Source organism: Cyrtonyx montezumae, unplaced genomic scaffold, assembly GCF_038088225.1.
Source record: "Cyrtonyx montezumae isolate F1298 unplaced genomic scaffold, pur_monq_1.0 scaffold_12, whole genome shotgun sequence".
Classification (NCBI taxonomy): domain Eukaryota; kingdom Metazoa; phylum Chordata; class Aves; order Galliformes; family Odontophoridae; genus Cyrtonyx; species Cyrtonyx montezumae.
This window is the reverse complement of record NW_027071848.1, coordinates 17386280-17399426: the sequence shown is the minus strand read 5'-3', so window position 1 is coordinate 17399426 and position 13147 is coordinate 17386280. Positions and strand designations below refer to the sequence as shown.

Here is a 13147-nt window from a genome sequence, read left to right as displayed (position 1 = left end):
CTTCTTACACCTACAGTAATAATGTATGCTAACGTATGTCAATTACGTACGGGGGGGAGGTGTAGCCTTAGGCTGGAGTTCATATTAGTACAAGCAATAAAACATTAGCCTAGTGCTGGTAACCCAGCCTTACAGTTTAGCTAGGGAGTTTCCTACCTTGTGGCAACTCCCACTGGAGCTGACTTTATCTAACTGTTGCAGTGAAGGCCAGCCATAGTGCGGTATAACATGGATAAAATCCTTAGTAACAGAAGCCACTGTACCTCAAAGGGAACAAAGAAGAAACCTGCTGACTCAGAGGAATGCTTAATGGTCATTTTGGACTTCCCCTGCTCGCAGTCCAAACTGTTTAGAATTTTAAAAATGTTCTGGATTTTATATATTTATTTTGGCTACATCCAACAGAAATGAATTGTCCTGTCCTAGTTACTGACATCTTTTCACAGAAGCTTTTAAACTGAAAACAATACACGTATTTTGAGATCTGATATCAGATCAACTGCATCACCAGCAACGGGTTCTGATACTTAATCATAGAATCATTAAGGTTGGAAAAGACCACTAAGACCATCTAGTCCAACCATCAACCCATCCCCACCCTGCTCACTAATCCACATCCCTCTGTGCCACAGCTACACCTCTTAGAAATCTCCAGGGACAGTGACTCCACCACCTCCCTGTGGAGCCTATTCCAATGTCTTGCCACTCTTTCTGAGAATAAATTTTTCCTAATATCCAACCTGAACCTCCCCTGACACAATTTGATGCCATTTCCTCTTCATCTATTGCTGTTACCTGGGGGATGAGGCCAATGTCTGCTTTGCTACAGCCTCCTTTCAGACAGCTGTAGGGTGTAATAAGGTCTCCCCTGAGCCTCCTTTTCTCAAGACTAAACAATCCTAGTTCCCTTTGCCACTTTGCATAAAACTTGTGTTCCAGATCCTTAACCAACTTTGTTGCCCTTCTTTGGAGATAGTGATGTTTTCTGTTTAAGAAAGTTAATGTCAGTTTGCATCTAAACCACTAATAGGTGAAATACCAGTACCTTCCAGTGAATGCTACAGGTGGAAGAGAAAATAAAGCTTTTTACTCACTTGAAAATTCTTTAATAAAGGACAAGCACCCACTCTTTTGGCACACATGGAAGTGTTCAGTCAGGTCATCATCTTGTTGCCCAACAGGCCACTAGCAGTAAATGACTGGGGCAGATTTCTGATAGTTTCAGAAGAGCAAACTGCAAATAGGTTTCTAAAGGCAAAAGCTGTATGTAGATGTAGTATTGAAAGGACTGTAAAAAACAGAAGAGACATGGACCTACTGGAGCACGTACAGTGAAGAGTCTTGAAGATGATTTGCTTCGCATTGGGGATGATGCACTATTTGACAGATGAGATAAGGGGTGAAAAAGCTGGAATTGTTTGGCCTGGAGAACAGAGAGCTCAGCTGCATTTGGCCCAAGGCAACTGGTTGTAGCTGACCATTCTTTGGAAAGGGCTTGAACTAGATAATCTGTTAGAGGTATCTTACAACTTCATCCATGCTGTGTCTGCACAAATTAAAGGTCCTCTGCCATCCAGAAAAGCAAAGACATATTAAGAACTTGTTCCCAACATGGTATTTCTTTTTGAAATTATTTCTTTGAGCCCTATGGAGTCCTATGCTTCCTTGCTCAATTTTTACACCTTTGCTAATACATCCCTCCCCAGTTTTCAAATCACTTGGACTCCTTCAACTCCTCTCATGCAAAGCACTGCATCAAATACAAATTTGTTCTCTCTACCAGGGTACAGAATTATCACTTCAATCTGTATTTCTACAACAGTTCTGTGAGAGACTGTGTGCTCATCTCCATTAACAGTGCTCAATGACTTTTCCTCCACTTCTGCAATTATCTGTGGGATTTTTTCTATGATTTCTTTTATGTGCAATATACCTGTCTAGTTCTGGTCCATGTACATTTTTATCTAATCTTCCCTAATGCCAAAGAAGCTATTTCCTTTCCAAGTATCAATACCAACCAAATCCATTCAAGATGTAATCTCTGGCAGGTTTCTAAGAGCACTTTATTGACAGTGAGTTTTATTTTTTTACATGCAAGATTTCTGGGCAAGGATTATTTATTTTCAGTTCCTGTACAACTGCAGAATGATTTTTTAGTCCCTAGCAAGTAAAAATACAACAACTGAGGGAGTAGCAAGCTGGAGGCAATGCAGCAACTGAGCCCATAGAAGTGAATCCACTTCTATGGAGCCTGCCTGCCCCTCTGAAGGGACAGGTCCAGTTACAAACCAGGGAAGAGTAACTCCAGCTGGAGTGGGCTGGTTGGACTTTCTGCATGCCAACAAACAGAAAGCAAGAAGAAGGCAGATGCTGAAGAGCTGTGCACTGGGCGAGGCAGAGTAAAGACCAGCAGCCACATGTGGCTGTATCCCTGTAGGCTTGTGTCTGTGGGTGACCCCAAAGGACTTTATTTTTTATCCCCTGAACAAGTTATCTGTGAAGCAGCCTCAGAGCATCTGGAGCTCAATTTGAGCTTTCCTGCATGCAGCGCTAGCACTCTCTTCTCTGCGGTGTAAGCACAGATCCAGGCCACCGCCACACTGCCTCTCTGGGCATGGGTCCCCATGCTGGACAGCTGCTTCCCCTGTCTGCCAGAAGTCCCACTGCCACGGGTACAGAGCTCTTACTCCCGCTGGAAATACCCCTCAGCCCAAAAGAGGCCCCTGAGCTCGCTGACACACAGCCGTTTCCTTCATGCTCAGGTCTGTTGCTCTGGCTTTTGAAGAAGTGGTTTCACTGTGGGCAATGACGTGTGCACTGAAGACACCACCTGCACAGCTGGGTCCCACACACGGGGGCTGGGGCTGGCAGGGCATTGCCAGCATGGCAGTGTGTCTGCTGCTTCCACCAGGTAAGATCTCCTCAACCCACTCCTCAAACCCTGTCCTCCCCTTGTCCCAATTTCTCTCTGCATCCATTCATATCCTGCCTTTTTTTTCTCCCTTGCCTTCCTATCCATTTCTTTTTTCCTGCATCTATTATTTTCCATCCTGCTTTTCTTCTGTCTTCTATGAATCCTCCTCTCTGTCCCATCTCTCTTGATCTCCCCACCTGGCTCATGTCCTGGTGCATTTCATGCTCAGGGCAAAAAGCATCTAAATGTAGTGGTGGGGTGTTTTTTTGTTTTTTGTTTTGTTTTGAATGTTTGTTTGTTTGTTTAATTATTATTATTAGTTATTTTCCTGATATAAATGTATTAATGCCAGCTTGACATGTTCTCTCTAAACAATATACCTACAATTTTCTAGGTAAATAATCTTTGAGTAAGATATATGCTGAAATTTGCATCTGTAACTCAGCAGGTTTTCTTGTTGTTGAGCAATCTAAAAAGAAGTTGTGATATTAAGATATAGAAAGTGTCTCTGGTTTGTTGGAGAGAAATCATGCCAACATTTCAACTGTTAAGAGAAAAGAAAATAACATTTTCTTTTATCTCAAGTACCTCCAACTATTTTTCTCTGGCTTTACAATAAATGACTTACTCCTATAAAACACGAGCTTGCTGATTCAGAATCCGGGGCCAAAAAAAAAAGAAAAAACAATGGTTTTTTTTGTGGGTCTTTTTTCCTTTTTTTTTCTTTTTCTTATTTTTTTTCTGTTCACCTTTGTTCTGATGCATCCCTGGGAAAGTTATTTAACAACTTGAGGTCCATTTTCATCTCCATATACAAGAATAATACTTACTTCAAAGAAAATTCTTAGATGTTACTCATTCATGTCTGACTGTCTACATGAGGTATTGAAGGGAAGGTGGAGCAAAATGAAAATGAGTATTTTATGATCTCCTGCTTTGCATGATTGCTGATACTACTACTAAGTAGTAGCAGTCAAAGATGGATTTCTGTGTTTTCTTCTCGACTGAGCTGTGCTAGTCTTATTGGCTGCATAACAGAATAAACAAAAACGGTTAGTATCTGGGATGTGGTAGTGGCTGAAGGCCTCTGTGAAGAGCAGACCCCAGAATGGCTGAGACAGCTCTCAGGAGTGAGAAGAGCTGAAGGAGCAAAAGGGAGGACTGTTGTATTGTGCTGAGATATTTCTTAGCCAAGGCAGAGAACACCGAGAAAGTAGTACATCTTATATGGCCAGCAGATACAGGGAAGAAAGCAGATACTTTGAGACATGCAAGCTGGGTAGGATTTGAAAAGCCAGAGATGGAACTTACAGCAGATATACTGAGAATTGCTAGCTCTGTAAATCTCTCTCTAGCAGATGACTCTTTAAAAGCAATTTTGATGAATAACTCTTTAGCATTTAATGAATTACATGTAATTTCTTAAATACAGATGTGTTACCTGTAAAAATCTATGCATTGTCTAGGGCTGGGCCCTAGTAATAAGCTGGGTGGACACATAGCCTATATCTGTATGATGAACCAGAATCATTGGAAATTGCAACACTTAGCCAGAAAAAGAAAAGCCAAACTGCAGTAACTTCTCAAGGAGAATCTCCCAGTATATGCAGAATGAAGACATCAGGTCTGTCTATGAATTATGCACTCAGAATTGCAAAGATTTCAAGAAAGAAAAAGCATCTTGTCTGTGTTATTTGCTGGAATAAATAATATCCAGCAGCAAGGAATGTAATTCTAAGACCTTTAGAAAATAATAAATACAGTACGATATATATGTAAATATAGATGTATGTATTAAAAGTACTATTCCAGTTCCTCATCATCTTAATGTTTTCTGGTTATCCTAAACAAGAGCTTGTGGTTAATGATAATATTATCTAGCTTACAACGTTAGTGGATGAGGTGGGAGGATGGATGAGAACTGAGGCAGTAATATAGTTTCATATTTCACAAGAGAAATACTGTGATAAACAGAGGCTTTCAGTGACCTTTCTCACCAGTGGAAGCTCTCCTGTAACAACTGCTCCTGCACCACTTATTCATGATGCATCCACCACTAGCAAGAGGTGCCTATGGAGTTATACACAGTGTCAGGATACCTGAGAGAAACAAAGCTCTGAGCTGCTAAGATCTCAGCATAGCTGACAAAAGAGAGGAAAGACTGCAAACTCAGGCCCTAACAGGCTCTGGATGAGATTATGTTTGTGTCTGACTGCACAAAAACCCTGGAATGGTGTCGAAAAAAACCTTTGCAGAACACAGAAGTATCTGTTCCTTCTTCATGGCAGAGAATCCAAAAATCATCAGGCAGGACAGCACATTCTTCCTTTTTAAGGTGAACCTTCAGAATATGTGTGACCCAGCAGGATGCATCTGTGTCCCAGTCAGAGGACCCAGCTGCCAGCAGGATTTGTCCAGCAGTAAACCTGCTCTCTGGCACTCATCTGGTGAGCAATCCAGAGCACATTCAGGTGCTGAGCTCCACTGAGAGCAGAGAAGTAAAATCAATCAGCACCACAGGGAAATACAGTTTGATCCTAACTACAGTCTCTTTCCTGAAGCATGCAAAAATCTTGGTGCAAGATTTCTCCAGCTGTGAATGTTGGATAAGGCTGGTAAGTGGTCTGCTTACTCAAGGAAACATAGTTGTGCCCAGCAGAAAATATTTTCATGGTCATCTATCGACATGTATTTCATGAATCAGAGGAAAAGCCATAATTTCTGAAGTGATGATTCCTGAGGGTGAAAGGATTGTTCAGGAAGAGGATTATATTCTAATACAAGTAAATGCAACTGAAAGCTATCTGTTTGTTTTGAGGTTTGGCCCCACTTTTCCTATCTTCTCAAAAAAATTTCTCGTGTTCCCCAAATTTCCAGCTATCAATCAGCCAGACTGTGCCCTACAGTGCATGCTGCTGTGACTGTGCTCAGTGGAGAAGAGCTGCAGACATCCTTCTGCAGCATTCCCTTCTACATCCCTTCCTGTTAGGATCCCACAGTAATATAGCACAGAGCTGAATCAAAGCTTCCTCTTCTCTTGTTCCCACATTTCTGAAAACACAGTTAGTAAAAGATCTAAAACCTCATGGCACAATCTCATCATGCAAGGTTGTGTGTTCTTGATGGAAAAACTACTTTGGGTTGTTATGCTGAGCTAGTTTTTCTGAAAATCTCCATAGAAGTGCTCAGTGCAAAAGGTGGGGATGAAAACATACAGAAAGCATTGATGGAGCTGAAATTGGAAAGTAAAACATTTACAGAGCAAAAACATGGAAGAGAGGGAGTGGGTAACCAATCAAGGCAGAAAGCAATTCCAGTTTTCTATAGCAGTAGTAGAAAAGGACAAGGATTGTTTAATCCCAATGGTCTTACAGTTTTAAAAGGAATGCAGGAACTAAAAAATCAGTTCAGAGACATTAAGGATCAGCACTTCAGTGGGCTGGGAGGTCTTATTTCCCACATGGATTAACACTATTGCTAATGAGAAAAATACATTTAAGAAGGTACTATGGGATTCTGAGCAGAAATATGATGTCAAATGCTTCCAAAAACTTTGAACACAGACAATACCCTAAAAACTGCTGTTGTATTTGAAGGTTAGACTCTACTTTTCTATCTTCCACTAGAAATAAGAGGTTAACAAAGCTAGACTGATATCTGGGGAAATGTTTTGTGCCTACTTCCCATTCAAAGGCAGAAACAGCTTTCCAGTTTTTCTGAGATATTTCCTTAAAAACTGCTGAAAAACTGAGCAGTGTAAGCAAAGAAAAAACAGTTATGGCTTGGATTGCTGTTGTAAAAGTAAGAGGTATTTACTCCTTTTTCTATAGTCTGGGTTTAATTGTGTGGATAAGTTTACTAATGGGTGAGATGCTGATTTGAAAAAGCACTCTGTTGTTACAAAGTTCTCTTTAAGAAGTATGTGAGATTTTACATCTGCACAACCACTGGGGAACTGCAGTTGTCTTTTAGCCCTAACCTCACACTGATAAAAAAAACAACTGGTATTTGACCTTTTGTTCATTTTTTCCAAATGTGGTATCAAATACCAATGACCATTTACAGCAAATCCCTTCACTTCATTTTTTTTTCTTTTCATGTTTTGTAGCAAAACCATTCTCTTTAACTCTCTCTCTGTCTGTCCTTCCCCCGCCCAACCTTCAGGCTGTGCCTGTTCCCTCCCCTGCCCACTATCCAGAAAGACAGTGTACTGCAGCCTGCTGTGGAAACTTGTTTTCATCTAAAAGACATGTTTTACGGTAGTGGGATGACAAGTAGTATCATTTCACTTTCTGCAGTGCTCTGTTTTCATCTCTCTTTTGGACAGATCCTTCTCTCACTGTTGATGAGGTGCTGGAAATGTCATACCCTTTCCTTTTGGTACTTAACTGAAGTAGCTCTTGCTTGCAGGATAGCAGTAATTCCACTGATATTGGTAGAAGTGCTGGAGTGTGTCAGGTAATGAGCCTGGAGTACTTAAACACAGTGTAGTTTAAAAAGAGAGTTAAACAAAGCAAACTTACTTATGTCATTAGCTGAGACACGTCTGTTTGCTTTACTTCAGTATTGTCTATCCAGCTTGTTAACGGCACAAACATGTGCCATCCCTGTGAGCAAACATCCTGCACAGGATATTCAAGAACAAGGACAGCCCAGAGTCACTTTGGGATTAGAGGAGTAATCCTGTAGCAGCACTGCTCCAGTCCTTCTTTACCCAAAGAATTACCCTTTGTTCACAGAATCCACAGGATGGCTGAAATGAGAAGGGACCTCTGGAGCCCACCTGGCCCAGTCCCTACTCCTGCAGGGGCACCCAAAGCAGGGTGCCCAGGGCAATGTCCAGGTGGCTTTGGAAGGTCCCCAAGGAGGTTTCTGGACAGTCTGTGCCAGAGCTCTGTCACCCACACAGCACAGCAGTGCTCCTGGAGTTCAGAGGGTGCCTCCTGTGTGCCAGTTTGTGCCCATGGCCTTGGTCCTGGATCTGGGCACTGCTGGGCAGAGCCTGGCTCTAGCCTTTTCACATCCTCCATTTAGGCATTTATAGTCACTTTTCAGCCAGTTCCATGGAAAGGGTGTCCTCAGCAGTCCCGTTTATTTTCTGTAAACTGGATTGTGAACGGTTGGAATGGAACAAGCTGTGGGTTTCAGTGGGCTCCCTGCAAGAGCAAGCTTGCTGCAGATAAGTCACTGTGGGATCAAGATTTAGGGGACCTATAGCTATTCTGCAGGGTAGAAGGGCTGTCACTGATCCAGCTAGTCCATGCAAAGCAGACAAATGGAACAATAACAAGTAAAAGAACAGTTCAGCTGTTCGAGCTGGGCTTTTATCTGTGACTCACATGGCAGGTAGAGTTTTCTTAGTGAAATGAAAGGCAAATAAGAATTTGAATACAACCCTGCGGTTCTTCCTTACCCAAGCCTAGGTAACCACGAACCAGAAGAGGCAGGACAACTTCAGTCTTCACCATTTGCTTTGTGCAAAGGTGGTAACTATTTTCAGATTAGAGCTGTGAGTTACTGACACAAACTGAGGATTCAAAGAAGTGATTACAAAGCAGATCTATAAATTAAGGAGCAATATGATGCCTGAAACTGCCATAGGGGCTTGGGCTGTTCATAAACAGGCACAATCCTGCACTAAAAGCAGCTAATTGTCAGAAGTACATGTTTACAGGAGTACAAGTATAGGATTAGAGAATCTGGAACGGGATAGAAACATATAAGTCAAACTGGATTGTGGCTTAAAGGAATGATGAAATCAAAACACCGATCACAGAGCATGATTTGGATATCAGTCTGCAAGAAACTTAATGGCAGAAACAGTAAAGTTGGATGTGTAATAGTGTTATGAGCTGTATGCCTGTACTTCATGTTGTCATTGGCTTACTCCATAGGGCAAACGTATCTATAGGCAATCAGAAAAAAAGCAGGATAGCTCTCCTGTTTCCCTGCTACATGTTCTGTTGGAAAATTTGTTACTGCATAACAAGTCAGAGGAGAAATTCTTGGAAATGGTGGCGGGAGAGAGAATTCATTTGGTATAAAAGAATGTGGAAGAAAGTAGAATGTTCTTCCTTGCAGCTGTTTTCATCTGGGGCCTGAAAAGGCAGGGCTGAGAAAAACTAAAAAGGTGGAAAATTAATTTGTGGACAAAATCTTCTCTGCTGCATGTGATAAACTGTGCTGGAGCTGGCTGGCTTGGCAGCAATGTCCTGAGGCAGATTGAGCAACACTCTTTTTCCTTCCTCAGATGTGAGGAGGTTTTCTAGATTCAGGACAACTAGTGAAGCATAACACCAACGTGTTACCAACCAGCAAGACCTCTGCTGGCACTTGCACTAGATCAATAAAAGTAATAATTCACTGCAGCGAATTCTGGTGTGGTACATCTCCAAAAAGAAACACTTTTGCAGGAATTTCTACTGTATATATGGGAGTTGTCCTTGTGGAAAGAAAAGGAAGGAGAGAGGAGAGGAGAGGAGAGGAGAGGAGAGGAGAGGAGAGGAGAGGAGAGGAGAGGAGAGGAGAGGAGAGGAGAGGAGAGGAGAGGAGAGGAGAGGAGAGGAGAGGAGAGGAGAGGAGAGGAGAGGAGAGGAGAGGAGAGGAGAGGAGAGGAGAGGAGAGGAGAGGAGAGGAGAGGAGAGGAGAGGAGAGGAGAGGAGAGGAGAGGAGAGGAGAGGAGAGGAGAGGAGAGGAGAGGAGAGGAGAGGAGAGGAGAGGAGAGGAGAGGAGAGGAGAGGAGAGGAGAGGAGAGGAGAGGAGAGGAGAGGAAAATGAAGGGGAAAAACGAAAAGAAACAGTGAAAAATGAAAAAGGATTGATAGATAGATAGATAGATAGATAGATAGATAGATAGATACATACATACATACATACATACATACATACATACATACATACATACATACATAGGAAGGTAGCAAAGGTAGAAGTAAAGAAAAGGAAGAAAAATCTCAGGCAGGAGGCAGAGCTGGCCGAGGTCGCTGTCCGGGCCGACCGTGCCCACCACGCACTCCGGTACAGCGGGGCCTGGCGTGGCGGGGCCGCCCCCTCGTGGCCGCGCATCCCCCCTGCGTCCGACCGCGCCCGCGGGCAGCGAGCGGGAGCTCTCATTGCAGAGAAGGGCAGGCGCTTCCCCGTGTGAGTACGTGTATGTGTCTGTGAAATCCTAATTCAGCTTACAGCAACAAGAGGTCTGTCTGAGTGCAGTGAGAACCAGACTTCTACTGCGTTCTGCTATGCTATGGGACATCTAGGATGTGTGTCTGCGCTGTTGAGAGGTTCACCGAATTGCTTTTGCATTTAGTCAGAGTCTGCAAATGCACATAGATAGTTATGTATTTCTACTGCCTTCTAACAACAACAAAAAAAGCAATCTTTCTACAGTTTTGTTGTATTTTACTTTTATTTAAATGGTTATCCCTGAGTCAGGAGAGACGATCACATTTGTTTTCTACTTTTGTTTTATAGTTCTTGTTATGACAGCCGTGACTTTCGCTTCTACAGTGAATCAAAGCACATCTGAGATTATGTGTGTGTTTATCAGATGGAGAGATGGAGTTCCAAGGACAAAAGAGATATCGTATCTTCCAAGGTGATCTAACAGTGAGCAAATTGTCTATAAAACTTTCTGTTCACTCCAGAAATAGAATCCTAGAATCACAGAATTGTTACAGTTAGAAAAGACCTCCAGAATCATCTAGTCCAACCACCAATCCATCTCAAGCATGCCCACTAAACAATGTCCCACAATGCCACATCTACACATCTCTTGTACTCCTTCAGGGACGGTGACTCCACCGCCTGCCTGGGCAGCCAGTTCCAGTGCCTCACCACTCATTTGGAAAGGAAATTTTTCCTAATATCCAAACTGAGCCTTCCCTGGTGGGACATTACCTTTCATCCTAAATACTTCCCCAAAAGCTTACAGAACCCTGACCCTTTGATCCATGGGGATGTCACAGTCAAAATAAGAAGGGTCAGACCAAATCTGGCTACAGAAAAATACATATATACATGATTAGATATGTGAACACCTCTGGATTTCTCTGAACTGGTAATCATATTTCTATCTTTTTAGATATTCTTTCTGCCACAGGTGGAGTGCTTCACGTAGTATTCCATCTGCATTCGTGATCTTGATTGTGTAATGTATTTACCCACTTCCCAGTGACCAAACTCCTGAGGTGTCATTTCTATGCAGTACAAGAGCCAAAGCTGTGCTGTCCTGGTGTCTGATGAAATGGAACGTGCCTATTATCTCTAGGTAGTGCTTAGATCAAGCAAAGGGAAAAAAGAGGAGCAAGGAATGAGAAGCAGTTTTCATACCAGGGTACCTGGTCAAGCACAGTGTGGGGCAGAGGAGGCAGCAAACCCCATCCTTTCACAAGCTTACACTGGATAAATGTCACCCAGCACAGTAAGGGAGATATCTAGGGCTGTTCTTCAGTGGATCTGCTTACTTGACTCCTTTTCCTGCAGCTAAACTTAAAGGCTCATTAGCCTACCATCAGCTATCTGAGCACCTGCAGAACTTTCCATTTGCAGTTCACCTTTAGCAGTATGCACTGGTGAGGAAATGAAAGGTATGCAGTCACCCAGGCCAAACATCCTCTGCCCAGTGAAGCCCACAAGGAGCTGAGGTCTGTCTGGGTGTCACAATGACAAGCAGTGGGACACTGGAAAAACATTCTGGCACTGGCTTTGCATTGAAGTCTCAAACAGAAAGTTTTCATCATTGTTCTTCTCTAACTTCCTATGGTTCCACAAGAAAAGAAAAAATGAGAGTAAAGCATATCTTCCAAGGGAAATTGTGATGTTTCTGGCTGAAATTGCTCTGTTATGGTCTTTTATAGAGGATGGAATTAACTAATGCAACATGAATCCTATTGGGCTTCTTTGAGTAGTAGAATTCAACATATTAATGAATGTTTGACACTACAAAAAAAAAAAAAGTATGTTGAAGGTGTTATTTTAGTGCAATTTATATTTATATTTGAGAATTAGGAGCTGTTGATAATTCATGAAGACTTTTCCAGAAGAGTTCTTTTAAAAATATTTGAATATGAAATAGCAAATAAAGCTAATTGCTACTGAATACACAACAATCTGTTCTCTTGCATTGCAGATCTCTAATATTTTGAAAGATCTTGAGTGCCATTTGAATTCTCAGGGAACAGAGAACAACTATGAACCAATTAAAAAAGTGGAAGCTAATGTGTTTGAAGATATTGAATTAAGAGTAATAACAAACGTTTCAGAGATTATTTCATGCCATTATTTTGCTTTGGTGTTGTTGTTTTTGGTTTGGTTTTTTTTTTTTGAGGAAATCCAAGATTGTGAACCTTCATTGGATTCAGATAATAAGTAAGTCAAGGGATGTAGTGAATCAAAGAACATGGAAGGGATTATTTCTCTTAGGATACAAACTTATGTTCTGTGTGGCTTTGCTTGTGTATAATTCCATGTTATACATTAACTTCTTAAATCTTGTCATTAATTGAAGGTTATTGTCAACAACTGCAGGGCTTCTGGGATGGGACTGTAAGTAGAGTACATCCCTGTGGATCTCTCCAGCTATACTAAGTCCATCCTTCCCATTAGGCATGCAATTGGATACTTGTGGTTGTAAGGTCCTATGTGCTGAATGTATATTAAGATGGATGAAAACACTCCAGAGCAAAGGGTGCTATGTAAATAATGAGTACTGTTATCTCTGAATAGTTTTTCATGCTGTCAAGCGGAGAGCTAATGGGGCAGATACTTTTATTGTGTCTGCTGCACGTTACCTTCCAGATAACAAAGATGACTTTATCTCCTGTTTTATAGGTATGTTACTTCTGTCATTGTCTTGAATAAGAGAAACGCAAGCTGGAAATTACACCTTCTCAGTCATCAGTAAGAATGGCAATTACGCCATCGTTGTTCCTGCTCTCATCCCAAGTAAGTACGTCTCAGACAACAGGATTCACTTCATCAGCAGGTCCAGGAGGAGAGGCTTGAGGTCACCCAAAGCAGTCAGACTTCCACCTTTCTTCATGGGACATCTCACCTGCTCAGCCCCACGCTGAGTGCCTCTTCTTTCATGTTACGTATTTCAAGCACCTTCCTAGGTCTGCACAGGGCTTGTGGCTGTCTTCAGTGGCTGAAGTCAAAACCACAGACTGCCTTACTGCATGCACGTCAGCTTTCACTAGTCAATGAACACGCAAATGAGCAAATGAAGATGTAAAT

General features: G+C 42.1%; 1 protein-coding gene across 1 annotated transcript in view; it reads left to right on the top strand.

Annotated features, from left to right (window-relative positions):
• Positions 1-2883: 2883 nt before the first annotated feature.
• FLT3 (fms related receptor tyrosine kinase 3) overlaps positions 2884-13147 on the top strand; it is a 31699-nt gene continuing 21435 nt past the window's right edge. The window contains 6 exon segments of the mRNA XM_065730377.1: positions 2884-2911; positions 10385-10508; positions 10700-10892; positions 12042-12280; positions 12743-12757; positions 12759-12856. Of these exon segments, the coding sequence (XP_065586449.1) occupies positions 2884-2911; positions 10385-10508; positions 10700-10892; positions 12042-12280; positions 12743-12757; positions 12759-12856 (697 nt within the window).